General features: G+C 47.2%; 1 protein-coding gene across 1 annotated transcript; it reads left to right on the top strand.

The window, feature by feature from the left end:
• The first annotated feature begins 21108 nt into the window (after positions 1–21108).
• Positions 21109–25408, top strand: GJB3 (gap junction protein beta 3). Its single transcript, XM_081487232.1, has 2 exons — positions 21109–21496; positions 23810–25408. The coding sequence occupies exon 2, from the start codon at positions 23844–23846 to the stop codon at positions 24654–24656; it is 813 nt and encodes a 270-aa protein (XP_081343358.1). The 5' UTR covers positions 21109–21496; positions 23810–23843; the 3' UTR covers positions 24657–25408.
• The last annotated feature ends 1040 nt before the right edge of the window (positions 25409–26448 follow it).

The following is a 26448-nucleotide window of genomic DNA, read 5'->3' as shown; positions in this document are numbered from 1 at the left end:
GTTACATATTCAAGTTAGCCCCCAAACCTTTTGGCAAGTCTCCTCACTGGGAATCTAGGGGATCACTTTTAATTTGGTTTTTATCTGCTATCTGGGCCTCTATGGTAGGTGGTTACTTAAGCCCTGAGACTGGCTAATACTACACAGAGGCTATTTGAGGGAGAGATAAGAAGATGCCCTTGGATGGGAGCTTAAAGACCAAATGGAGTGGGACTGTGTGGTAAACTGATATCATAAAAGCCCAGGGGATACAATGTCACAGAGGAGGAAGTTAATGTCAAAAGCTGAGAGAAGATTCTAGAAGAGTTTCTAAGAGAAGAAGAAGGTGACCACTGGGGCCAAACACTGTCATGGGTCAAATAAAGATCGCCAAGTGTTCATGAGATTAATAACGATGGTCATCGGTGCCCATGGCAGCAGTATCACCCACAGAGAATGGGCTGCAGAAACCAGGTCCCAGTGAACTGAGGGAACAGTTTGAAGGCCAAGCAAGTGGTGACAGCAGGAGAGGACAACTGGGTGGAAAATGAGGGCTGAAATAGAGTGGAATAGAATAGAACAGAAAATGAAGGGGCATTGACTGCAAGAGAATGGGGGCAGCCAAGCAGTTTTATATATATAATGAGAGAGACGGGAATATTTAGAAGTGGTGAGATGAATCCTGTAGAGGGGAAAGAAGGTCAGTGTCCCCAAGAGAGACAGAGGGGATGGGGAGAGCCCTCGGAGGCTCAGACTTCGACAGGAAAAGGACAGATCAGCTATTATAACAGGAAGGGCGGGAGGGAAGGGCGGGGCAGGGACGAGTCACCCCACTCTCTAACCGCAGCTTCCCTCAGCCTTTACTCTCCCGCCACATCTGCCCATGTGTGTTGACCTCACAGGCACCTCCAGACCTGACCCTATGACCCTCTCCCTGTCTGCCAGCCCGACCTACATTCCTGTCCGACTGCATCCAGCCTAGACTCCACAGAATCCCTCCCATCACCCTCATCTCACATGGGAGCTTCTAAATAGATGTTTGCCCAACCCCTCACTCCCGCTAAGCAGAGACATTACTTTGCCAACAAAGGTCCATCTAGTCAAGGCTATGGTTTTTCCAGTAGTCATGTATGGATGTGAGAGTTGGACTCTAAAGAAAGCTGAGTGCCAAAGAATCGATGCTTTTGAACTGTGGTGTTGGAGAAGACTCTTGAGAGTCCCTTGGACTGCAAGGAGATCCAACCAGTCCATCCTAAAGGAGATCAGTCCTGAGTGTTCATTGTAAGGACTGATGTTGAAGCTGAAACTCCAATACTTTGGCCACCTCATGCGAAGAGTTGACTCATTGGAAAAGACCCTGATGCTGGGAAGGATTGGGGGCAGGAGGAGAAGGGGACGACAGAGGATGAGATGGTTGGATGGCATCACTGACTCAATGGACATGGGTTTGGGTAGACTCCGGGAGTTAGTGATGGACAGGGAGGCCTGGTGTGCTGCGGTTCATGGGGTTGCAAAGAGTCGGGCACGACTGAGCGACTGAACTGAACCCCCACTAGAGGCTAGCCTCTCTGAGGGCAGGAACACAGTCTGCCTGTCTTGCCGATGTGTCCATAGGCCCCACACTGTGCCTGGTGTATGGTCAGATGGTAAGAAATACTTGCTGAGATAAAACTGGAATGAACTGCCATCCCACCAATACCCTCATTGTCCCTCTGCCCCTCCTGCTTGGCCAACCTCCAGCCCAGCTCCATCTAACCATGCCGTCCCACCTCCATACCCTGCACTGGGCTCTGCTGGTGAGAATCAAGCCACCAGCGCTAGGCTGCTGCAAATTCATGGTATACAGTCTACGTGACTCTCCTCATTCCTCCTTGCTTCATTCTATCTGCTGCTCTTCATGCTGGTAGCATTCTCAACTTTCTCCACCCTTCTTGCACCTTATAGCCAGTTCCATCTTGTTTTCATCCTACCTCTCCGAGAAAGTAGAAGCTGTCTGAGAATAAAGCTTTCCTATACACAGTCACCAGACCTACAGACCTACCATATCCATACAGATCCTCTTCCTTTCACCCAGCACAGAAAAAGGGGTGAGCCTGCTCCTGCCAACATGCTAATCTGCCCCCCCACCCTGTGCTCAGATGCTCTCCCTCCCCACCTCTTCCCTGCTTCTTCAGCCTCTGCTTCTTTCCTGGCTCTCTCAGTATCCAAGCATGTTCGCCTCTCTCCCATCCAAAAACCAAAAACAAAATCCTTCTTTGAACCCTTATCTCCTGCAACTTCCTCCTCATCTCTCTCCTGCCTTGCACAACTGCTCCTCCTGAGTCAGAGGTCTGCACATACTGTCTCTACATGCTCACCTCCCTCTGATTCCCACTAGCTGTGAGCCAGTCTCTGGCCCAGCACCCCACTCACACCTTCCCTTGCCAAGCACACCTAAGATTACTTTGTGAGTAAGCCCAGCGGGTGCTCCCAGTCCTCATCTTAAACCATGAGTCATTTTAGAGATTAAGCAGCCCTTCCTTCTTAAGCCTCTTCCCCGATGTATCCTGTCCACTCAGGATTCTCCTCTCCCTCTAATCTGGAGTGCTAAAGTGACAAATAGATTCAAGGGATTCGATCTGATAGACAGAGTTCCTGAAGAACTATGGACGGAGGTTCATGACATTGTACAGGAGGCTGTGATCAAGACCATCCCCAAGAAAAAGAAATGCAAAAAGACAAAATGATTGTCTGAGGACACCTTACAAATAGTTGAGAGGAGAAGTGAAAGGCAAAGGAGAAAAGGAAAGATATATCCATTTGAATGCAGAGTTCCAAAGAATAGCAAGGAGAGATAAGAAACCCTTCCTCAGCGATCAGTGCAAAGAAATAGAGGCACACAGTAGAATGGGAAAGACTAGAGATCTCTTTACAAAAATGAGAGATACCAAGGGAACATTTCATGCAAGGATGGGCTCAATAAAGGACAGAAATGATAGGGACCTAACAGAAGCAGAAGATACTAAGAAGAGGTGGCAAGAATATACAGAAGTACTATACAAAAAAGATCTTCATCACGATGCTGTGATCACTCACCTAGAGCCAGACATCCTGGAATGCAAAGTCAAGTGGGCCTTAGGAAGCATCACTAGGAACAAAGCTAGTGAATGTGATGGAATTCCAGTTGAGCTATGTCAAATCCTAAAAAATGATGCTGTGAAAGTGCTGCACTCAATATGCCAGCAAATTTGGAAAACTCAGCAGTGGCCACAGGACTGGAAAAGGTCAGTTTTCATTTCAATCCCAAAGAAAGGCAATGCCAAAGAATGCCCAAACTAGCGCATAATGGCACTCATCTCACATGCTAACAAAGTAATGCTCAAAATTCTCCAAGTCAGGCTTCAACAGTACATGAACTGTGAACTTCCAGATGTTCAAGCTGGATTTAGAAAAGGCGGAGGAACCAGAGATCAAATTGCCAACATCCGTTAGATCATAGAAAAAGCAAGAGAGTTCCAGAAAAACATCTATTTCTGCTTTATTGACTATGCCAAAGCCTTTGACTGGGTGGATCACAACAAACTCTGGAAAATTATTCAAGAGATGGGGATACCAGACTACCTGATCTGCCTCCTGAGAAATCTATATGCAGGTCAAGAAGCAACAGTTAGAACTGGACATGGAACAACAGACTGGTTCCAAATCAGGAAAGGAGTACGTCAAGGCTGTATTTTGTCACCCTGCTTGTTTAACTTATATGCAGAGCACATCATGAGAAACGCTGGGCTGGATGAAGCACAAGCTGGAATCAAGATTGCTGGGAGAAATATCGATAACCTCAGATATGCAGATGACACCACCCTTATGGCAGAAAGTGAAGAGGAACTAAAGAGCCTCTTGATAAAAGTGAAAGAGGAGAATGAAAAATTTGGCTCAAAACTCAACATTCAGAAAACTAAGATCATGGCATCTGGTCCCATCCCTTCATGGCAAATAGATGGGGAAATAATGGAAACAGGGAGAGACTTTATTTGGGGGGTTCTAAAATCCCTGCAGATGGTGACTGCAGCCATGAAATTAAAAGATGCTTGCTCCTTGGAAGAAAAGTTACAACCAACCTAGACAGCATATTAAAAAGCAGAGATATTACTTTGCCAACAAGGTCCATCTAGTCAAAGCTATGGTTTTTCCAGTAGTCAGGTATGGATGTGAGAGTTGGACTATAAGGAAAGCTGAGCACAGAAGAATTGATGTTTTTGAACTATTGTGTTGGAGAAGATTCTTGAGTCCCTTGGAGTGCAAGGAGATCCAACCAGTCCATCCTAAAGGAAATCAGTTCTGAATATTCATTGGAAGGACTGATGATGAAGCTGAAATTCCAATACTTTGGCCAACTGATGGGAAGAACTGACTCATTGGAAAAGACCCTGATGCTGGGAAAGATTGAAGGCAGGAGGAGAAGGGGACGACAGAGGATGAGATGGTTGGATGGCATCACTGACTCAATGGACATGAGTTTGAGTAAACTCTGCGAGTTGGTGATGGACAGGGAAGCCTGGTGTGCTGCAGTCCATGAGGTCACAAAGATTCAGACATGACTGAGCAACTGAACTGAATTGAACTGAAAGGCAACTGTCCGTCATGCCTCCTGGGACCCCTACCTCAGGGTGGATATGTGCTCCAGGTGGGGCCACTCAGGGTTCTTCCCTGGGTTCCTGGAATCCTTCCTAAGGAAAGTGTGTAGCAGCAAAACCTGTGGAGGTATGCACTCAGTGCTGCTGGCCATAAGCAGAAGCCTTTTGCAGAAGCCCATCCATATGAGGGGAGAGGAAGCTGGCAGCAGTCCCAGAGGAGCAGGGGTGATCAGGCAGGAGCCAGGTCCTAGAAAGAAGACCTGACAAGCCAGGTGCTTGTGGGGCCCCCAGGTACACCTGCCCTTTCCACGTTTCTGCAAACCAATCTATTCCCCTTTGTTCCCAAACTAACTCAAGGTGGGTTTCTGTCATTTGCAATCCAGGGCACTAACTAATACACCCAGGGTTCTAGAACACCATCATTCCTCCAGTTTTCTGCTGCTCCAATAACTCCTCCTCAATCTCCTGCTCCTGCCCCCTTCTTGGGCAAGGTCCTCAGGGCTCTGTCCCAGGCTGTCCACCCACAGTCCTCAGTGGCATGCCCTCTTCCATGGCCTTCATCACCATCTGGACAGCACTGACTCCCAAACCCATATTTCTTTCCCTTTTTCTTTTACCTTCATTTTTTTTTTATTGTGAGAAAATACATATAACATGACATTGCCACTTTAATCACTTTTAAGTGTAAAATTCAATAGTGTTGGAGAAGATGGCGGAGGAATAGGACGGGGAGACCACTCTCTCCTCCACAAATTTATCGAAAGAACATCTGAACGCTGACCAAACTTCACAAAACTACTTCTGAAGGCTGGCTGAGGACGTCAGGCTTTCACAAAAACTGCGCATTATCTTCAAAAGAGGTAGGAGAAATTATAAAAGATAAAAAGAGAGACAAAAGAGTTAGGGACGGAGACCCGTCCCGGGGAGGGAGTCGTAAAAGAGGAGGAATTTCCAAGCACCAGGAAACCCTCTCACCGGCGGGTGTTGGGGAGGATTTTTTATCTCGGAGGGCAACGTAACTGGGAGGAAAAATAAATAAAATCGACAGATTACGTGCCTAAAGCAACTCCCAGCAAAGAACCCCAGACGCTCGCATCATCCGCCACCAGCAAGTGGGGGCTGAACGGAGAGGAGCGGGCGGCATTGCCTAGGGTAAAGACCGGGCCCGAGTGCCCCGAGGGCAATCTGAGGGAGCTAACGTGAGATAGTAACCTAAACTGTGGGACAGCGAGAGAGAGAACTATCCCGCGAAAAGCCCAACTCTAAGGCACTGCCGGCCCGCTCACAGAACAAAGGACTGAGCGATACCAGAGGAGAGCTAGCCGGCTGCGGACTGCGCCATCCCCCGCCGGACACAGCGGGCAGGCGGGGCCCGCCAGAGCCGGAAAGGGGCAAACTCGGCTCCAGAGAGGGCACCCCCTACCAAACTGCAAACAGGCTCCCAGTTTTTTAAGCAAAGACTGCCTGAGATCCCGGAGGGTCGACAGCAGCCGGGAGGGTCGCAGCCAGAGACCAGCTCCCCAGAACCGACACAAAGCACACCGGAGCCGGGCGCGCCCGTAAACCGAGGCGGGGACCAGGGAGGTGATAAGCCGCACCGCCCCAACAGGGGACAGCGCCCTCGCCAAACTCCTGGCTGCCTGGGCAGCTCCGACCGGGAACGGCACAAGCCGCGGGCAAAATCGAGTCTGCGCCTTTGTGGAGTAACCGGGAGCCTGAACCTGAGCGGCTTAGTCCTGGGAAGTGCACGCAGCTCAGGGCCCGCTCCCCGGCCGAGTAACCTGAAGCCTGAGCAGGGTAGACGGGGAAAGCACACACGCCGTGAGCGGGGGCGAACCCAGTGCGGCCGAGACACTGCGAGCTTACCACACACACGCCAGAATTGCAGTGTTCCTTCCTCCCCACAGCACGATTGAACAAGCGAACCTAAAGAGATCACCTCCACCGCTTTGATGCAGGGCGGAAATTAGATACTGAAGAGATCTCCAAACAGAAGCCAAATAAACAGAGGGAAGTGCTTTGGAAGGGACAGGCCAACAGATTAAGATCCCTGTAGCTAATACCGACTGCATTAAAAAGGACCTACAGATCTTGAAAAGTATAAGCAGGAATAAGGATCTATCTAAAACTGAGCAGATCCCACACTGCTCACAACAGCTCCAGAGAAAGTCCGGGATATATATACTTTTTACTATTATTATTTTTTTTAATTTTTTTTTAATTTTTTTTTTTAATTAAAAAAATTTTTTTTTCTCTTCTTTCCTTTTTCTTCAAGTCCTCTATTACACCTTTAAGTTTCATTTTCATAACCCACTATTAACTTGCAAAAAAAAAAAAAAAACCCTATTTTTGAAGCAAACTACATACATATATCTTATACCTTTTGTGTTTTTTTTTTTAATGTTTTTTTCCTGTTCTACATTTTTTTACTGTTTCTTTTTTTACTGTTTTACTGTTTTTTTTTCTTTTTACACTGTTCCCTTTTTTCTTTTTTTTTTTTAGATTGTAAGTTTTATAAGAGTCTAACCTCTACCCTAGATTTTTAATCTGTGTTTTACATATTTGATATCAACTTTGTACATTTAAGAACCCAATCTTTAGGACCCATTTTTACTCAGGAGTGTGATCACTGGCCTGATCACTCTGTCCCCCTATTGATGCTCTTTCTTCTCCCCCAGGGAACCTCTATCTCCCACCCTCCTCCTTCTCTTCTCAACCCAATTCTGTGAATCTCTGAGGGTGTTCTGGGTACCGGAGAACACTTCAGGAACAGGATACTGCCCAGATCTCTCTCTCCCCTCTTAATTCCTCCCTTTCTACTCATGCTCACCTCTGTTACCTTCCTCCCCCCTCTCTATGTATCTCTGTGAATCACTCTGAGGGTTCCAAACTGTGGAAAGCACAGAGGGAAGTGCTTACTGGCTAGATTGCTCTCTCCACATTTGAATTCCCCTCTTCCCCTCCTGGTCACTACAACCCACCCCCCCCACCTCATCTCTCCATGTAACTCAGTGAACCTTTCTGGGTATCCCTCACTGTGGAGAATCTTTTCACCATTAACCTAAAAGTTTTATTATTGAGGCTGTATGGAAGGAGAAGTCTTGAGGCTACTGCAAGAATAAGACTGAAAGCCAGGGGAAACATTAATTAATAAGAGACCATCCAATAGCCTCCATAAATTCACTGAAACCAAGCTCCACCCAAGAGATAATAAGTTCCAGAGCAAGACATACCACGCAAATTCTCCAGCAACGCAGGAACATAGACCTGAGCATCAATATACAGGCTGCCCAGAGGCACACCAAATCCATAGACATCTCAAAAATTAATACTGGTCACTCCATTACACTCAAGAGAGCAGAAATCCAGCTCCACCCACCAGAACACCGACACAAGCTCCCCCAACCAGGAAACCTTGACAAGCCACCTGTCCAACCCCAACCGCAGTGAGGAACCTCCACAACAAAGAGGAACTTCATACTACCAGAATACAGAAGGGCCACGCCTAACACAGCAATCTAAACAAGATGAAAAGGCAGAGAAATACTCAGCAAGTAAAGGAAAATGAGAAATGCCCACAAAGCCAAACAAAAGAGGAGGAGATAGGGAATCTATCCGAAAAAGAATTTAGAATAAGGATAATAAAAATGATCCAAAATCTTGAAAGCAAAATGGAGTTACAGATAAATAGCCTGGAGACAAAGATTGAGAAGATGCAAGAAATGTTTATCAAGGACTTAGAAGAAATAAAAAGGAATCAATATAGAATGAATAATGAAATAAAGGAGATAAAAGACACTCTGGAGGGAACCAACAGTAGAATAACGGAGGCAGAAGATAGGATAAGTGAGGTAGAAGATAGAATGATGGAAATAAACGAAGCAGAGAGGAAAAAAGAAAAAAGAATCAAAAGAAATGAGGAAAACCTCCGGGACCTCTGGGACAATATGAAACGCCCCAACATTCGAATCATAGGAGTCCCAGAAGAAGAAGATAAAAGGAAAGGCCATGAAAAAATACTCGAGGAGATAATAGTTGAGAATTTCCCTAAATTGAGGAAAGAAATAGTCACAGAAGTCCAAGAAACCCAGAGAGTTCCAAACAGGATAAACCCAAGGCGAAACACCCCAAGACACATATTAATCAAATTAACAAAGATCAAACACAAAGAACAAATATTAAAAGCAGCAAGGGAAAAACAACAAATAACACACAAGGGGATCCCCATAAGGATAACAGCTGATCTTTCAATAGAAACCCTTCAGGCTAGAAGGGAATGGCAGGACATACTTAAAGTAATGAAAGAGAATAATCTACAACCCAGATTACTGTACCCAGCAAGGATCTCATTCAGATATGAAGGAGAATTCAAAAGCTTTACAGACAAGCAAGAGCTGAGGGAATTCAGCACCACCAAACCAGCTCTCCAGCAAATGCTAAAGGATCTTCTCTAAACAGGAAACACAGAAAGGATGTTTCAACACGAACTCAAAACAACAAAGTAAATGGCAACGGGATCATACTTATCAATAATTACCTTAAATGTAAATGGGTTGAATGCCCCAACCAAAAGGCAAAGGGTTGCTGAATGGATACAAAAACAAGACCCCTATATATGCTGTCTACAAGAGACCCACCTCAAAACTAGGGACACACACAGGCTGAAAGTGAAAGGGTGGAAAAACATATTCCATGCAAACGGAGACCAAAAGAAAGCAGGAGTCGCAATACTCATTTCAGATAAAATAGACTTTAAAATAAAGGATGTGAAAAGGGACAAAGAAGGACACTACATAAAGATCAAAGGATCAATTCAAGAAGAAGACGTAACAATCATAAATATATATGCACCCAACATAGGAGCACCACAATATATAAGGCAAATACTAACAAGTATGAAAGGGGAAATTAACAATAACACAATAATAGTGGGAGACTTTAATACTCCACTCACGCATATGGATAGATCAACTAAACAGAAAATTAACAAGGAAACACAAACTTTAAATGATACAATAGACAAATTAGATTTAATTGATATTTACAGGAGTTTCCACCCCAAAACAATCAATTTTACCTTTTTCTCAAGTGCACATGGAACTTTCTCCAGGATAGATCACATCCTGGGCCATAAATCTAGCCTTGGTAAATTCAAAAAAATTGAAATCATCCCAGCCATCTTCTCTGACCACAATGCAGTAAGATTAGACCTCAATTACAGGAAAAAAACTATTAAAAGTTCCAACATATGGAGGCTAAACAACACGCTTCTGAATAACCAACAAATCACAGAAGAAATCAAAAAAGAAATCAAATTATGCATAGAAACGAATGAAAATGAAAACACAACAACCCAAAACCTATGGGACACTGTAAAAGCAATACTAAGGGGAAGGTTCATAGCAATACAGGCGTACCTCAAGAAACAAGAAAAAAATCAAATAAATCAACTAACTCTACACCTAAAGCAACTAGAGAAGGAAGAAATGAAAAACCCCAGGGTCAGTAGAAGGAAAGAAATCTTAAAAATTAGGGCAGAAATAAATGCAAAAGAAACAAAAGAGACCATAGCAAAAATCAACAAAACTAAAAGCTGGTTTTTCGAGAAGATAAACAAAATTGATAAGCCATTAGCCAGACTCATCAAGAAACAAAGGGAGAAGAATCAGATCAACAAAATTAGAAATGAAAATGGAGAGATCACAACAGATTCCACAGAAATACAAAGGATCATAAGAGACTACTACCAACAGCTATATGCCAATAAAATGGACAACTTGGAAGAAATGGACAAATTCTTAGAAAAGTATAACTTTCCAAAACTGAACCAGGAAGAAATAGAAGATCTTAACAGACCCATCACAAGCACGGAAATCGAAAGTGTAATCAGAAATCTTCCAGCAAACAAAAGCCCAGGACCAGACGGCTTCACAGCGGAATTCTACCAAAAATTTAGAGAAGAGCTAACACCTATCCTGCTCAAACTCTTCCAGAAAATTGCAGAAGATGGTAAACTTCCAAACTCATTCTATGAGGCCACCATCACCCTAATTCCAAAACTAGACAAAGATGTCACAAAAAAGGAAAACTACAGGCCAATATCACTGATGAACATAGATGCAAAAATCCTTAATAAAATTCTAGCAAACAGAATCCAACATCATATTAAAAAGATCATACATCATGACCAAGTGGGCTTTATCCCAGGAATGCAAGGTTTTTTTAACATCCGCAAATCAATCAATGTAATACACCACATTAACAAATTGAAAGAAAAAAACCATATGGTTATCTCAATAGATGCAGAAAAAGCCTTTGACAAAATTCAGCATCCATTTATGATTAAAACCCTCCAGAAAGCAGGAATAGAAGGAACATATCTCAACATAATAAAAGCTATATATGACAAACCCACAGCAAACATTATCCTCAATGGTGAAAAATTGAAACCATTTCCCCTAAAGTCAGGAACAAGGCAAGGATGCCCACTTTCACCACTACTATTCAACATAGTTTTGGAAGTTTTGGCCACAGCAATCAGAGCTGAAAAAGAAATAAAAGGAATACAGATAGGAAAAGAAGAAGTAAAACTCTCACTGTTTGCAGATGACATGATCCTCTACATAGAAAACCCTAAAGACTCTACTAGAAAATTACTAGAGTTGATCAATGAATATAGTAAAGTTGCAGGATATAAAATTAACACACAGAAATCCCTTGCATTCCTATACTCCAATAATGAGAAAACAGAAAGAGAAATTAAGGAAACAATACCATTCACCATTGCATCAAAAAGAATAAAATACTTAGGAATATATCTACCTAAAGAAACAAAAGACTTATATATAGAAAACTATAAAACACTGATGAAAGAAATCAAAGAGGACACAAACAGATGGAGAAATATACCGTGTTCATGGATTGGAAGAATTAATATAGTGAAAATGAGTATTCTACCCAAAGCAATCTACAGATTCAATGCAATCCCTATCAAGCTACCAATGGTATTTTTCACAGAACTAGAACAAATCATCTCACAATTTGTATGGAAATATAAGAAACCTCGAATAGCCAAAGCAATCTTGAGGAAGAAGAATGGAACTGGAGGAATCAACCTGCCTGACTTCAGACTCTACTACAAAGCCACAGTCATCAAGACAGTATGGTACTGGCACAAAGATAGAAATATAGATCAATGGAACAAAATAGAAAGCCCAGAGATAAACCCACGCACATATGGACACCTTATCTTCGACAAAGGAGGCAAGAATATACAATGGAGAAAAGACAATCTCTTTAACAAGTGGTGCTGGGAAAACTGGTCAACCACTTGTAAAAGAATGAAACTAGAACACTTCCTAACACCGTACACAAAAATAAACTCAAAATGGATTAAAGATCTAAACGTAAGACCAGAAACAATAAAACTCCTAGAGGAAAACATAGGCAAAACACTCTCCGACATAAATCACAGCAGGATCCTCCATGACCCACCTCCCAGAATATTGGAAATAAAAGCAAAAATAAACAAATGGGACCTAATTAAAATTAAAAGCTTTTGCACAACAAAGGAAACTATAAACAAGGTGAAAAGACAGCCTTCAGAATGGGAGAAAATAATAGCAAATGAAGCAACAGACAAACAATTAATCTCAAAAATATACAAGCAACTTCTGCAGCTGAATTCCCGAAAAATAAATGACCCAATCAAAAAATGGGCCAAAGAACTAAACAGACATTTCTCCAAAGAAGACATACAGATGGCTAACAAACACATGAAAAGATGCTCAACATCACTCATTATTAGAGAAATGCAAATCAAAACCACAATGAGGTATCATTTCACACCAGTCAGAATGGCTGCTATCCAAAAGTCTACAAGCAATAAATGCTGGAGAGGGTGTGGAGAAAAGGGAACCCTCTTACACTGTTGGTGGGAATGCAAACTAGTACAGCCACTATGGAGAACAGTGTGGAGATTCCTTAAAAAACTGGGAATAGAACTGCCATATGACCCAGCAATCCCACTGCTGGGCATATACACCGAGGAAACCAGAATTGAAAGAGACGCGTGTACCCCAATGTTCATCGCAGCACTGTTTACAATAGCCAGGACATGGAAGCAACCTAGATGTCCATCAGCAGATGAATGGATAAGGAAGCTGTGGTACATATACACAATGGAATATTACTCAGCCATTAAAAAAAATACATTTGAACCGGTTCTACTGAGATGGATGAAACTGGAGCCCATTATACAGAGTGAAGTAAGCCAGAAAGAAAAACAACAATACAGTATACTAATGCATATATATGGAATCTGAAAGATGGTAACGATAACCCTATATGCGGGACAGAATGAGAGACACAGATGCATGGAACAATTTTATGGACTCTGAGGGAGAAGGTGAGGGCGGGCCGTTCTGGGAGAATGGCATTGAGACATGTGTATTGTCATATGTGAAACAGAGCACCATTCCATGTTCGATGCATGTGACAAGGGCTCGGGGCCGGGGCAGTGGGATGATCCAGAGGGATGGGAGGGGGAGGGAGGTGGGTGGGGGGTTCGGGAAGGGGAACACATGTAAACCCATGGCTGATTCTTGTCAATGTATGGCAAAAACTATTACAATATTGTAAAGTAATTAGCCCCCAAGTAAAATAAATAAATTTATAAAAAAAAAAAAAAAAAAAAAAAAAATTCACAAGGCAATAATTGCAAATTATTACAAATACACAAGACAATTGCAAATACAGAAGACAAAGTTAATTTCCCTCATCAGTAGTTATTTGCACTGTTGTCAATTCTCTATGTGACCATACATGAATTTTGGATTAATCTCAAATTTATATTTCCTGGTTATAAATCTAGGAATCACCTTGGACTTCTCCTTATTCCATACCACTATACCCCATGCACTTAGCAGATACTCTTCAGTTAATCTTGTAAGCCAGTTGTCTTCACATTTTTGTTTTTTGTTAAAATAACCTTAAAATAATTTTGAAAAATTGTTTATTCTCATACATCTTAAAATTGATATTAAATTTTTTTCTCATAAAAAAAAAAAAAAAAAAAAAAATTCAATAGTGTTGAAAGTATACAACCATCACTTCTATTTCCAGAACTTTTTCATCAATTCTGCAAAAAGTCTCTACCCATCAAACAATAACCCCTCTGCTCCCCTCCACCCAGCCCTGGTAACTGCTGACAACTTATTGTCTCTATGAATTCATCTTGTATTTCATATAAATGAAATCATGTGATATTTGTCCTCTGTGTCTGGTGTATTTCACTTAGCATAACGTTCAAGATTCGTCCATGTTGTAGCATGTCTCAGAACTTGATTCCACTTTATGGCTGCCATGTACAGATGTGAGAATTGGATTACAGAGAGGGCTGAATGCTGAAGAATTGATGCTTTCAAACTGTGGTGCTGGAGAAAACTCTTGAGGGTCCCTTAGACTGCAAGATCAAACAGTCAATCCTAAAAGAAATCAACCCTGAGTATTCACTGGAAGGTCTGTTGCTGAAGCTGAAGCTCCAGTACTTTGGCCATCTGATGCGAAGAGCCAACTCATTGGAAAAGACCCTGATGCTGGGAAAGACTGAAAGCAAAAGGAGAAGCGAGCAGCAGAGGATGAGATGGTTAGACAGCATCACTAACTCAATAGACACGAATTTGAGCAAACTCCAGGAAATAGTGGAGGACATAGGAACCTGGCATGCTACAGTCCACTAGGTCACAAAGAGCTGGACATGACTTAGTGACTAAGCAACAACAATATGCTATTGTATGGGTAGACTACGTTTTGTTCATCTGTTCTTCCTTTGATGGACATGCAGGTTGTTTTCAACCTGTTCCATTGTGAACAGTGCTATTGTGAACGTTCATGCCAAGTATTTGTCTGAGTCTCTGCTCCCAGATCTTTCAGGTATACATCTGGGCGGGGACTTGCTGGATCAAGTGGTAATTCTATCCTTAACTATTTGAGGACACACCAAGCTGCTTTCGGCAGAGGCTGCACCATTTTGCATTTGCACAAGCAAGCCATGAGCGTTTCCGGTGTTCTTCTCTTTCCTGAGGCCCAGGCCCACGCATCCGGCTGCCTCCAGAGGCCCATGCACGTGTGTCCCCGGGGGAACTCAGACCACCCAGTAGGGCATTTGTCTGCAGAGGACAGCTTGGCTGTGTCAAAGCAACCAGTCCTGAGCACACCCTAGCCCTGAGGATCCAGAACAGGCCGAGTGTTGCAAGTTCAGTGAGATTTATGGATGGAGTAGGGGATGCGGGCGAAACTGCCTTCTATGGGCCTCCATCAAAACAAAGGGTTTCTACAGGCCACATAAGAATGTACCAACAGCCCCTATCAAAATGTATGCATCGGAATATCATCACAAACAAATACCATTCAGCGAATTCCAGGTGCAAGATCACTGCCACTGTCCTCTACCCGCCTGTTCTGCTCCTCTTGTGCTCCCAGCTCAGCTAATGGCCAACCACTTATCTAGGCACCTAGGTCACGTCCTCCTCAGTTTGCAGGAACAGTGAGTTCAGGAACCACAGCTCTGCAACCCAGACCCATCCTAGGCTCTAGTTCTTGGCGCCCAATGCCCATCACCTCCTTGGCCCAGGATCAAGGTTCCTGAAGCTCTCACCCTGCAGGGGACTGGCTGACCTCAGGCATATTGCACATGTCTCACCCCAGCTGGCTTCACCTGGCCCCCAAGAAAGGGCCCACCTGACCCTTGAGGACCAAGGGTTTGGGCCTGGTGGCAAGAAGAGAGGGAGACAGACAAGGCTCGGTCAATAAAAGCTTCCTAGAGGAGGGTACATGGTCAGACAGAGACTTCTGGAGGGCCAGAGGTTGGGACCCTAAGCTCGAAGGGGCTCATTAAACAATGGCTGCGTGCCGGCCCAGGATTGGGCTTATTGTGCTTTGATCTACAAAGTGCCAGACCCTGTTTCAGGCACTGGGAATACACCAGTGGACACAAGACAAAAATGACTGTAGATTGTAGTGATGGGGAGACAACTAACAAGAAGAATAAGCAAAATGCAAAATATACTACATGATTATAGTGCTAAGGAGAAAAATAAAGCAGGAGAGGAAGGAGCAGGGGTGTAGGAGGTGGGTTGCAACATGAATGGGGAGACCAGGGAAGGCAAGGGAGCAAGCCAGGCAGAGGTTTGTGGGGAAAGTGTGTCAGCTAGAAGGAAGGGTGAGTTCACAGGTGCTGAGGCTGGAGAAGACCCAGTGTGCATCCAGGACAGCAAGGAAGTCAAAGAGGAAGGGCAGGGAAGAGCCAAGAGGCATGGGGAATGAGACCAGAATGTTCCAGTGAAGCCTGGACAGGATCAGCTCACATAGGGTCCTAAAAGCCGTCCTGAAGCCTTTGGCTGTCATTCTGAGTGAGCAAGAAGACAGCGGACCATTTTGAACAAAAATTACTAGCTGTGTTAGCAATAGATGCACGAGGCAATGGATAAAACAGGGTGACCAGCTGTAAGACTATTGTAATAATGCAGGAAAGAAATGATTCGTGGCTTTAATGTTGGCAGAACAACACTAATGGAGTCAGTGAGAAATTTCTCGATTCGGAAAATAATCTGAAAGTAACAACAAAATAATTCAGTGACATCGAGAGTTCAGGCTTTTTGAGCATGAGCTGCCTGTTCTCCTTGCTCAGCCCTTGCAGTAAACCTTTCTCGGCTCCAAACTCAAAAAAAGAAAGAAAGAAAGGAAAGAAGAGGAAAAAAAAAAATGATTCACTAACATTGAATGTGCAGTATGAGAAAAATGAGTCAACGTGACTCCATCTGAGGCCTGAACAGGTAGGTGAGTAAAATTGCTGTTTATTCCAAGAGTCCATGAGTAGAGAAGCCTGGAGAGGCATCTAAGGAACAGGTTGCCAAATAGAATACAGGAGACCCAATGAAGTTTCAGTTCCAGATAAACAACTAATTTTTTTTTTTTTTTTTACTTTAAGTATGTCTCATGGACTATCTGAAATTGAAATTGAACTAGTGTCCCGAGTTTGGGGTTTTGTTTTTGCTTTTCTTTTGCTTTGTTTCTAAACCTGGCAGTTCTATTAAGAAGAAACAGAATGTAGGAGGTGATAAATTTGCAATGCCTGGTAGACGTCCAGGGGGAGAGCTTGATCTGGAATTCAGGGAAATGGTCCGGGCTGGAGATAAGCATTTAGGACTCGTCAGCCTAATTTTGATATTTTGAACCCTGAGAGGGATGACATCACCAAGAGAGTGAGAAAGGACAGAGAAGGAGTCCTAGGAATAAGCACCCCGATATTTAGAAGTCAGGGAGATCGGGGGCGGGGGGAGGGTGGCACCAGCAAAGGAGACCTAGAAAGACCAGAAAGAAAGGAGAAAAGTCAGGAGACTGATGTTCTGGCCGTCAAACGCTGCTGGGCAGTGCAAGGAAAGATACGCGCTGAAACTTGACTGTGGGGTTGAGCTATGGAAACATTGGCTGGAATATGTGGAGCAAAAGCCTGCTTAGAGTTCCAGAGAGAGAATAAAAGGAGACGAGGAATTAAGACAACTCATCTGAGAAGTTTTTCTATAAAAAAACATGGAAAGAAATGGGGCTGAGGGTGGAAGATACGTGGTCAAGGGAGTTTTGTTTGTTAGGCTGCAGAAATACCAGGATGCTTATTGTCATGTGAAAGACTGGGTAAAGGACCAAAGGGTGATGACCAGAGGAGAAAGAGGGCATGGTGAGAGGTCCTGGGGTGGGTGAGAAGGGACAGGATCCCAGGACACATGTAGACAGGCTGAACCCTTACCCAACTCAGAGAAGCCCTGGATTACCTCTATTTGAGGATAAAGTTGAGCAGTAGAAGTTCCAGGTCACTCAGGAAGTCCTGAAAGGAAAGCAGCATTCTAGCCCGGCTCTGGGACTAGCCCCTTTCTACCCACAGCCCCAGATACGCAGCAGCAGGACTGGAAAGCCCCCACGCTTGCGCCAACCTGCTTTCCAGGGGGTTCCGTCTGCCCCACCTCTGTGCTCAAGGGTAGAGAGGGCCTTCAGGGCTGCCCACAAACGTAAGAAAACCCCAGCAGGAGACAGAAGCCCATGCTCGGGGCCCGGGCAGAGCCTCAGACACAGGGGCTCCGGCCTGGGGGCATCAGCAGCTGGGCCAAGGCTGGGTGGGAAGACCACAGCGGCAGGCTTCGGGCCTGCCACCTCCGGAGAGCAGATGCAGGCCCGGAGGGGAGTGGGGGTGGCCGGGGCAGCTGCCAAGCCCGGGTGCAACACAGCCCCGCCCCAAGGCAGGAGGATGGCCTAGATGGCCTCGCACTGTGCGGGAAGCAGAACCTTGGCATGGACAGCACGGCCTGGAGGTCCTCAGAGCCGCCTTCTGAAATGGGGACCCCTCCAGCTCACTCCAGAAACAGCAAGGGCATCCAGCAAGGTCAGAGTGAAAGGACCTGGGCAGTCAAATCACCTGATCACCGAGGCAGAATAACTCCACCACACACACAGCCACATATGCACACAATCTCACAAAACCCTACCAGTCACCACAAGCACACACAATCACAGCCACACACACACACCAAACCCACACAGCTGTACTCCAAGCTGCCCCCTTGACCCACAGCTACCCCACCCCACCGAGTAACCGACAGTCTTCATGTACAACCTTCCGTGCGACTGACTTTTACTTTACAGATAGGAACTGACATCCACAACCAGTGAGCTCCTTGCTCTCCTGGAAATAATTCCAAGGGATGTTCTGAAGAGTGAGTGCTGAGGAAGTGGGTGGGGTCTCTTCAGATGGGCTGACCAGGTGGGCTGACCAGGGAATACCCCTGTGAGAAGGTGAGGCCTGAATAAGGAGGAGGAAGCTGCCCACTGAAGGAGAGCAAATGTAAGAGCCAGAAGGGTGGGCTGAACAGCTGCTTGTAGAACAGAAAGTAGGCCAGGGTGACTGGGCAGCACTGATCCAGGGAACATGTGATGGCAGGTGAGGCGGGACTAGGTCACTTGGGGTTTTGGAGAGGAGAGTGGGTGTCAGAATAAAAGTAATGGTACGTCTCTGTAAGCTTTTAATAGGGGAGCTTTGTGATCTGATATATAGCATTAAAGCACTACTTCAGCTGGAAGAAACCATGGGAGGAGAACTTTTTTCAGTTCTCAGAGTGGGGAAGCCATGTCTAATTATAACCAAATCCGGAGGCCATAAAAGACAAGATTGACACGACTTGACTGCATTAAAAAAAAAAAGTTTAATTCTGCATGGCAAAAACCCCATATGCAAAGACAAAATACAAGTGTCAGACTTAGAGGGGAGGGTGAAATCCTTGTTATTTGCATTATAGACAGAGGGTGTATTTCTTTAACATGTAAAGAGCACCTAGGAAACCAATAATTTTTAAAAACACAACCACCCAACAGAAAAATGGGCAAAAGCAAAAGACAATTCACAGAAAAAGAAACACAAGTGGCCCTTAAGTGTATGAAAAGATGCTCATTTTCACTCATAATAAGAGAAATGTAAAATAATAATATAATGAGATACTATTAGCAAAGATCATAAAGTTTGCTAATGCTCTATATTGATAAGAAGATGGGGAAGCAAGCACTCTTATGTCTGATAGTAGCATAAACTGATACATCTGTGGAAGCGATTTGGCGATATCTATCAAAATTTTAAATGAGGGACTTCCTGGTGGTCCAGGGGTTAAGAGTTTGCCTTCCAGTGCAGAGGTTGCTGGTTCAGTCCCTGGGCAGGGAGCCAGGATCCCACAGGCCTTGCTAGCAGCCAAAAAAACCAAAACATAATACAGACACAATATTGTAACAAATTCAATAAATACTTTAAAAATTTTTTAAATGAGCATACTTTAACTCCAAAATTCCATTTCTAAGAATATCCTATAGACACAATTTAAAAAATGTGTTCAGTGATGCTTGTCTAACTGTACTTATTGCAATGATGTTTACAACAGAAAGAAATACAAGATTGAAAACATCCTTAATTTTCATCAATACAGGAGTGATTAAATATATTATAACACATATGCTATTCAGTTGTATTTTTTTTAAGAAACAGCTGTACATACACTATAGGGGAAAATGAAATACTATTCAAATATTTTTTTGATGTGATAGCTCTATACCTACTGACAGAGGAAATGTCCTATATTTTGTTACATGAGAATAGCCAAGTGCAGAACTATGTACACAGCATACCTCCCTAGGGTAAATTAAAACAAGAAGAATATCCATCAAGTGGAATATACAGTTGATCTCAGGAAGGAAAAAGCACTAACTAGAACTGGTCAGGTGGGCAGCCCTGGTACACAGTCTGGTGTCCAGGGAGATGTCGAGACTGGCACTAGAAACATGGAATTCAGCAGCCAGCAGATAGTACTGCAAGCCCCAGGATGGGATGAATTCGCCCAGGAGAGGAGAGGCTGAAACTAGGATGTGAAGGTACAGGGCAACTAGAAGTCAAGGAAGCTAAGGGAAGAAAATGTTTTGAGAGGAAAGGAGCGGTCAGCTGTGTCAGGTACTTCTGAAGATGCAGGAGGAGGACGGAGACTTTACTGCAGGATTTAGCACCTGGGAATCCGTGTTGACCTTGACAGGGCTGTCTTTAGTTACACTGTTGGGAGAGAACATTGTTCAAAAGGACTGAAGAGTGACTAGGAGGTGAGGAAGTGGAGAACAAGGTTTGCTCTGAAACGCAGCGCCAGAGGTGGCGGGGTGCTGTTCAGTCTCAGCAGTAATTCTCAGAGCGGCCTCTGATGGACTCTACCCTGTGGTTTTGCCCTACCCAGAAACTCAACAGGGCTGCAGCCTCCGGAGCTGGCTCTGCCATAAATAGTCACCCTCCTGCTAGCAACATCATCTCAGACAGGGAGTCCTTGGGCCCTTTGGTGACTAAGATCCAGACTCCCCAGGAGGCCGGAAACCGTGGAGGTTCCCCGACAAGCCAGAGGCCCAGGGACTCCCATAGGTTCCTAGTCATGACACATTAGTCAAGAAGACAAAGCGGCCTTGTCTTCAGAGCCCAGCCCATCTCAGCCCAGTCCAACCCGCAGGCCCCGCCCGCTCCTCAGGGGGTCTAAAGCACCGGCTATGCGCCCTCACCTCCCGCTTAACCACCACCGCCTCCCAGCCCCTACTCCCCCCACCCCCTCGCCACACACACACAAACAGGGTCTGCCCCTTACAGTAACTCCAGGTAACAACCTCCCCTCATCCCACCCTCACCCCTGGACAGAGGATCCACCCCGCTCCCTCTCCTTTCCACAGCAGAGTGCCTCTTCCTGCTGCGGGCACAGGGGTCCTGCCCACCCCCCCACACCCTGGCTCTCCAGTGCCCCTGCCCCCACTCCAGGACGCGGAGCCTGAGCCACCCACGTGTGCGGGAAGGACAGCCACCCAGGCAGGGTCGAGGCCATGGACCAGGCGGGGACAGTGACCCGCAGGGCGCGGACGCAGTAGCCGTGGTAACGCACGTGGGCGAGTCCCGATTGCAGTCGGCCCGGGGACCACTTGGCACTTAACAATGTGGAGCGCTTCACGCCCCGAATCTCATTGGAGCCTTTGCCACACAGCCCTGCCCAGGGCCACCGATGCCCCGGTTTCGTACATGAAGAAGAAACCGAGGCTCAGAAGAGCGAGCGTCAGGCCCCGACGAAGGTCGCCGGAGGAGACAGGCACAACTTCGGGACGAGAACCCGACCCTCGCCGCGGGCGGCTCGCGAGCTCCTCCCCCGACTCGCCCTCCCCCAAGCCGCCCCCGGCTGTGCTTGCCGCCACGCGCCTCCCCGGGACTGCAGAGACGCGGCTCCCTTCCTGCTCTCCCGTGCTTCGGCTCTTGAGGACGCGGGGGTCCCGGCCGCCCCACGCTGGCCGCGCCGCTGCGGGTAAGCTGCGGGGGTGCCTCCCCACCCTGCGACCACCCGCGCTGAGCGCCCCCGGGTGATCCTGGGCGGGACTGGGGCTTGCTCCTGCCTTCGGGCCAGGCTGAGCCTGGGAAGTGAGAGCATGTGAAGAGATGGAGGGACCTCCCCCCATCCCACTCCCTTGCTGCCTTCTCACCCCCTCGGTTCTGGGCGGGTTGAGGGCTCCAGCTGCTGAAGGTTCCTGGACCACCCCCTCCCACGTCGCGTAACCTTAATGGAACGGACGGGAACTGGGGGTGGCGGGTGGGGATAGAGCGGTTCGGCTCTGGGGAGTGGGGCCGACCGGTGGGCACTGTGGTGTGGGCAGTGAAAGCTGGGTTCTGCTGGGTCCCGGGGCATGGGCAAAGCGGATCGCAGGGAGCTGCTGTTGGGGACTGCAGTGGGGATCGGAACCGGCTCCACCAGTCCCCAGCCTCAGCCTGGAGGGAAATTCTTTGCCGGTGAGTCGCGTTCCTAGGGCGTGTCAGGCAGGACTGGGAAGACTGGACTGGAAGGTGGAAGGTGTGGGCCAAGGAGGGACAGGCCCCCGGGTGGGCTGGCCAGGGATGGCTCAGGTGGAAACACCTGTCAGGGCCCCTCTCCTCCCCGGGCTGGCAGACAGGGCTTCAACCTCCACTGCAGTCTTCTTCAACTCCCACCAGGTGAGTGGAAGACTGCGGAGGGAATGGTCTTTTATGATCCTTACAACAGCTCAAAAAAGTAGGAATTACTTTTTCCCTTTGGAAATAAGGAAAGAAAGTCAAAGAGATTACCTAGCAAGTCACCCAAGCAGAAGGGGTAGAGCTGAGGCTTGAATCCAGATGTGGCTCCAGGCTCCATATACATCCCACTGCCCCTCCCCAAAGGTCTGGGAAGGAACTGGGTGGGGGGGGGGGGCAGTGATGCTTTTATATACTGTGTTTTATTGTATGCTGCTGCCAGTGCATATACAATAATTGCCCTCGTGAAACAGAAATTCATGAAAATTCAGAGAGGTGGAGGATTAAACAAATACTTAATTGCTAATCCCCTGGGTCGAGAAGATTCCCCTGGAGAAGGAAATGGCAACCCACTCCAGTGTTCTTGCCTGGAAGATCCCATGGTTGAAGGAGCCTGATAGGTTACAGTCCATGGGGTCACAAAGAGTTGGACACAACTAAGGGACTTCACTTTTTCACTTTAATTCCTAATGGTAATTAAATTCTAGGAAGAAAATAAAGGGGACAGGAGAAGAGTGACTGGGAGAGCAGGGCCTGCAGGTATCTAGGGAAGCCTCTAATTAGAAAATGTTTTAGCGGAGGCTTCGGTGATGACAAAGGTCCAGTCATGCAAGGTTCTGGAGGAAGAGCACTCCAGGCAACAGGAATACTTACAAAGCCTCAGAGGCACTCATTAGAGTGTAGGAGAGTAGGTTGAGGATGTAGAATCCCGAGTTTTATTCTAAGTGTAATGAGAAGCTAGTAGAAAGTTGTTGTTGTTGTTTTGCTCTGCTGGGTCTTTGTTGCTGCGCAGGCTTTTCTTGAACTGTGGCAAGCGAGGGGCTATTCTTGTTGCAGTGCACAGTCTTCTCATCGTGGTAGCTTCTCTTGTTGCAGAGCACAGGCTCTAGGACTCTCAGGCTTCCATAGTTGTGGCTCTAGGGCTTCCCTGGTGGCTCAGACAGTAAAGCGTCTGCCTGTTGTGCAGGAGACCCGGGTTGGATCCCTGGGTCGGGAACATCCCCTGGAGAAGGAAATGGCAACCCACTCCAGTACTCTTGCCTGGAAAATTCCATAGACTGAGGAGCTTGGTGGGCTACAGTCCATTGGGTCGCAAAGAGTTGGACACGACTGAGCGACTTCACTTTCATACATAGAGTGTTTAGCTTCTGGCCTGGCCTCATAGTAAATGTTCAATAAGTAATAATTATTGTTGTCAGCAAATGTGCATTCCGTTCCTGCCAGCATACTAGCTCTGTTACTTTGGGCAGGTTACTTTACCTGTCTGTGCTTGTTTGCTCTCTGTAGCTTAGTAAGAATAGTTCTGATGTCTTAGAGTCGCTGGGATACGCAAACGAATCCATCCACATAAAGAACTTAGAACTGGCGTCTGGCACACAGTGAAAGCTCTCTGTGTGTGTGCTGAGTCGCTTCAGCCCTCTCCGACTCTGCGACCCTTTAGACTGTAGCCTGCCAGGCTCCTCTGTTCATGGGGATTCTCCAGGCAAGAATACTGGAGTGGCTTGCCATCCCCCCCTCCAGGGAGAAGTTCTAGGTGTCACCTATTGTTCACATAGGGGTTTTCCTGTTCTGTCAGGTGGGCACGGCCCCGGCGCCCCGACCCAGGCACCATGGACTGGAAGACGCTCCAGGCCCTGCTGAGCGGAGTCAACAAGTACTCCACAGCCTTCGGGCGCATCTGGCTGTCGGTGGTGTTCGTCTTCCGCGTGCTGGTCTACGTGGTGGCCGCGGAGCGTGTGTGGGGGGACGAGCAGAAGGACTTTGACTGCAACACCAAGCAGCCGGGCTGCACCAACGTCTGCTACGACGAGTTCTTCCCCATCTCCAACATCCGCCTCTGGGCCCTGCAGCTCATCTTCGTCACGTGCCCGTCGCTGCTGGTCATCCTGCACGTGGCCTACCGCCAGGAGCGCGAGCGGCGGCATCGGCAGAAGCACGGCGACCAGTGCAGCAAGCTCTACGACGACACGGGCAAGAAGCACGGCGGCCTCTGGTGGACCTACCTGCTGAGCCTCGTCTTCAAGCTCCTCATCGAATTCCTCTTCCTCTACTTGCTGCACACGCTCTGGTACGGCTTCGGCATGCCCCGCCTGGTGCAGTGCGCCAACGTGGCGCCCTGCCCCAACACCGTGGACTGCTACATCGCCCGGCCCACCGAGAAGAAGCTCTTCACCTACTTCATGGTGGGCGCCTCCGCCGTCTGCATCGTGCTCACCTTCTGCGAGATCTGCTACCTCATCTTCCACCGGGTCGTGCGAAGCCTTCACAGGAAGAGCCAGCGCGGGGGCCGCGGCAACCCCGCCTCCGCCAGCCGGGCCTCCACCTGCCGCTGCCACCACAAGCTGCTGGAGGCCGGGGACCTGAGCCTGGACTCGGGCAACAACAATCTGTGTGCTTCGGCACCCACCATGACCCCCATCTGACCACCCGGCTGGGGGGCCATCCTGGGGCTGCCCGTGGGGACAGAAGCAGGGTCGTATGGTGCTGGTGGAGGGGTCCTACGGGTGCTGGGTACCCCCACTCTGAATTCACTACACTATGCAATTTCATTTTTAGCAGATTTTTTTTTCTTTTGAACGCTGGGCACTGTGCCGTCTATCTGGTATAGGTCACACCACAGGCCCAGTGGCAGCCCTCCTGGGAGGCAGACGTTGAAACAAGCCGGTTAACTGCTGCCTACAAGGCGACACTTGGCAGGGCTTCCCCTAACCCAGGAAGGAGAGATCAGGAGAGGCTTCCCCGAGAGAGGAATGTTTAAGAGAGGTAAGATGAGCTTCTTAGCAGGGGAAAGCAAGTGCAGATGCCCAGAGGCCATAAAAAGATGCTTGCCTTGGATTGGGTGCACCAGGCCAAAGGGCATCTTCCTTCCCGAGCGGCACCCAGATTCCTGGGGTGGAAAGGAAGTGTCCGCCCAGCGGTGGAGGCCTGGAGGCTGAGAGTGAGCCTGGGAAGAGGAGAAGGAGGCTCTGGTGACACCCAGAGACCCTCTGGGTCGCCACTGCCCTCCAGGAAGCCCCCACACCCCTAGTCATTCCTCCAGCCTCAGGCAGCTCTGCTCCCATCTTCCTTCCACACTGTGTTCAGCCTGGTGCCAGCCTCTCAGGGACTTGAGGTGGATGTACTGATCAGAACATCCCCAAGGCATTTTCCTTGAAATCAATAAAGGCTGTGTTTTATACAGGTCGGCTCTCCTCTTTTCTCCCATGCTCCCACCCACTTCCCTCCTGGCTCAGACAGTAAAGAATCTGCCTGCAATGAGGGAGACTAGGGTTCGATTCCTAGGTCGGGAAGATACACTGGAGAAGGAAATGGCAACACACTCCAGTATTCATGCTTGGAAACTTCCATGGACGGAGGAGCCTGGCAGGCTACAGTCCATGGGTCACAAAGAGTCAGACATGACTGAGCGACTTAACACTTTCCCAGATCATATCTCCAGCCCAAATCTTCCACCAAATGCCACCAAGCAGCTCTATTTGCATGACCCCAGGGACAGCAAGCTCAACACACCCTAAACCCAACCCATCCACAAGACCCTGAGGGCAGAGAAGGTAGCCCTCAGAAAGGGGCAGAGCTCCAAGGTGTGAGCTGAAGTTAGGCTGGGGCTGGGTTGACCCAGGCATGATCCCTAATGGAACCTACAGATATATCTGCTGCGAATGCATATGTGGTCACAAGAGGGCGCTGTGCTCCCTCTACAACAGGACCGCTACTTTACAACCAGATCCCACCCTGAGTACACACAATCACAGCCCTCTGGTTGTAAAGACAAACCACACCGCCCTCCTCCTTTGTAACCTCATCATTGCCATCCACAACCGGCGCCCCACCATATGTACACAAAATCCCTGTTACTCATACTTTTCACTCCTGCGTGCTCACTACAGGCTTCTCCAACAGCATGCAGCCCAGCCTCACCCAAGTACCGTCCAGCTCCTTCCGTTGCCCTGAGCATTTCCTCCATCCCAGGCTCCCCGGCAGACACAAGGACTGTGCAGAGGAGTAGGGTCTGAGCCCAAGGAGCTCAGAGTCTGGGAGAGACAGAGATGCATTCATCCCCTGCACTAACCAAGCTCAGGTGGTTCCCAGCCCCACTCCCAGCACGATGTGCTGACCTGAAATGTAGGGAACACCCAACATCCAAGCCAAGTCAGGATGGAAAGCAAAAGGGGGTGCAAGGTTATACTAACCCAGAGGAACATTTAGTAACTATCA

The sequence above is a fragment of the Giraffa tippelskirchi genome, chromosome 5 (assembly GCF_054371585.1).
Source record: "Giraffa tippelskirchi isolate mGirTip1 chromosome 5, T2T-mGirTip1v1.2.pri, whole genome shotgun sequence".
Taxonomy (NCBI): domain Eukaryota; kingdom Metazoa; phylum Chordata; class Mammalia; order Artiodactyla; family Giraffidae; genus Giraffa; species Giraffa tippelskirchi.
The sequence above is the reverse complement of the archived record's forward strand: the minus strand, read 5'-3'. Positions and strand labels throughout refer to the sequence as shown.